Here is a 2,568-nt window from a genome sequence, read left to right on the forward strand (position 1 = left end):
TTTGTTGATAATATCTCAATCAAAGAGGAGATGAAGGGTTGTTTCATCGTTTCTTAAACATGACTTCTGAAAACGCAGGGGTACCAATATACACCACCACTTTTTTCTTAGGAAATCTGTGTGAACAAACTCAATACAACTCCGAGAGTTAGACCCAATCAAGGAATAATATTTAGAGTTATATCTCTATCTCTTTCGATTAGAACGTTTACAGAAACAAGTCCGTGAACCTAATCACAAATAGATAACTTGGACGGTACCAAAGACCAATTAATGTCCAAGAATCAATCAGGTCGTATCCAACAAACTAGGTCGGATCCATATGCTATGATTGATCAATGCACAACCTATGATAGTTCAATTATACAGATAAACAATATAATGCGGAAAAATAAATAACACAGACACCAGAATTTTTATTAACGAGGAAACCGAAAATGCATAAAAACCCTGATACCTAGTCCAGATTTAACAGTAAACTATATTAAGCCGTTATAGACACTATCCTATTACCAATTAACTTCAGACTGGAATGTAGTTGATCCCTAAAAGGTATCACACCGATTAAGGTACAGTCGCGCTACTTATGAGTTGCTTCAACTTAATTGAAGACTTTAAACCAAATATATCTCCCACGGATTAGCTTATATATGATTTCCTTTCACAATCAAATAACTTGATCAAAGGTGTGGAACTCGATAGCAATAGACAAAGTCTAGCTAACCTCAAACTCCGGACTTATGCAACCCGAAGTGCATCCTCGATTATTTAGGGGGGTTATGTTTCAGAGATTTAGAATCTTTTAATACTGCTCTTATCTGTAAGTTAGTTTGGAAGATTCTTAATGAACAAGATGAACTTTGGGTCCGACTCTTAAGTGCTAAGTATTTTAAAGATTGTAGTATTTTGCATCTGGAAAAATTTAAGGAGAATTTTTCATGGATATGGAGGGGTATCTATAGATGTATTACTATCATTAGAAATAATAGTTGTTAGGCTATAAGATGTGGTTCTAAAACTAAAATCTGGTTAGATTGTTGGGTCATTGGACTTGACCATCCCCCCATTCCAGATGATGGTTTAGTGAATACTGTGGCCTATGTTTGTTTTTCTGATCTTTTTATTGAACGAACTAAGAATTGGAATTCCTCTTTGATTCACTACTTGTGCTCTCTAGATTCTGCTAATAAAATTCTAGCAATGAGAATTCCTACTGGAAGTAATACCCTCATATGGTTGCCTGATAGAAAAGGTCAATTTACTGTTAGAAGTGTTTATAATGTGCTGACAAGAATACCTAATTATATTGTAGGTATTCAACCAGTTGTTAATCAGGTTTGGAAAAAACTTTCGAGAGTTAATTTTCCTCATAAAGTAAAAAAAATTATCTGGAAATGTATGCCGGATATAGTCCCAACTAGAGATAAGATTGCAAGATATAAACCTGATATTGATGTGTATTGTAGTTTATGTAATCATCCCCTTGAATCTGTGGATCATTTGTTATTGAACTTCTCTTATTCTAGATCGGTTTGGTTGGCTATCAACATAAATGTGGATAATATTATTACTCAGCATGGATATTTCAAAAAATGGGTTATTTCTTGGTTTTCTGTAGGTTCAAACCTGATTTTTGGAGCAGGTATTAATAGACAGAACTTAAACAATCTACTTATGCTCACTGCTTGGACCATTTGGAAGGACAGATGTTATAAAATATTTCAGAATATCAATCCAAACAGGGATTTCTCCTTAGATAACATTCATAAGCTTACTAAAACTTACACTTCTTCTCCTACTAATGTAAATAGAATTTTGCAGATTCAGAGATGGATTCCTCCTGTTAATGATTATTTCAAAATTAACTTTGATGCATCTTTTATGGAACATAATTTACAAGGTGGAATTGGACTAATAGTGAGAAATTTTGCAGGCATCTGCATTGGAGTTCAAGGAGACTATTTTGATGGAGGAATAACTCTAGGAATTGAAGTAGAAGAGCTGGAGTGGAAAGCAATGCTTGTAGCAGTTAACTATGCAGTTGAAAGAGGGTTCAATAAAGTAGTTTTTGAGTCAGACAGTCAAGTTTTAATAAAATCCATTAATGAACAAACCTTCTATGTTCATTGGATGAATCAGTCCCTAGTTTTGGACATTAAGTTTTTGTTAAGTAAGTTAGCTCAGTGTAGTTGTGTTAGAGCATTGCTCGGTTGAACCAACCAAGCGTTGGTATGTCAAGTTTGGTTGTCATATTTTAGTGAACCAAAACTCATTTAAAGAGTCGCTTGATTATTTACACTAGAGTCAACTTCGTATAGGTTAGCTAGAAAGTTATTAGGATATGAGACTTACAAGTATTACTCGAAGACTTAAAGAATGTGAAGAAGTAAAGAGCTACATCGACGACATCATCCTTCCTCTTGAGGTTAGTAATATTTTAACTTGAACTGTTTTATTCCTAACGTATCTTTCAAGTCCTGCTATATTGAAAACATAACTGCGAAGCTGTGAATGATTATACTCTAGTTAGACGTGGTATTAAGGAATTATAGTACGAAGTATAACGCC

At 34.1% G+C, this 2,568-nt stretch overlaps 1 protein-coding gene across 1 annotated transcript; it reads left to right on the forward strand.

The window, feature by feature from the left end:
* The first annotated feature begins 1,200 nt into the window (after window positions 1–1,200).
* On the forward strand, window positions 1,201–2,214 carry LOC113315872. Its single transcript, XM_026564115.1, has one exon. The coding sequence runs from the start codon at window positions 1,201–1,203 to the stop codon at window positions 2,212–2,214; it is 1,014 nt and encodes a 337-aa protein (XP_026419900.1).
* The last annotated feature ends 354 nt before the right edge of the window (window positions 2,215–2,568 follow it).

This window comes from Papaver somniferum, chromosome 10 (genome assembly GCF_003573695.1).
Source record: "Papaver somniferum cultivar HN1 chromosome 10, ASM357369v1, whole genome shotgun sequence".
NCBI lineage: Eukaryota > Viridiplantae > Streptophyta > Magnoliopsida > Ranunculales > Papaveraceae > Papaver > Papaver somniferum.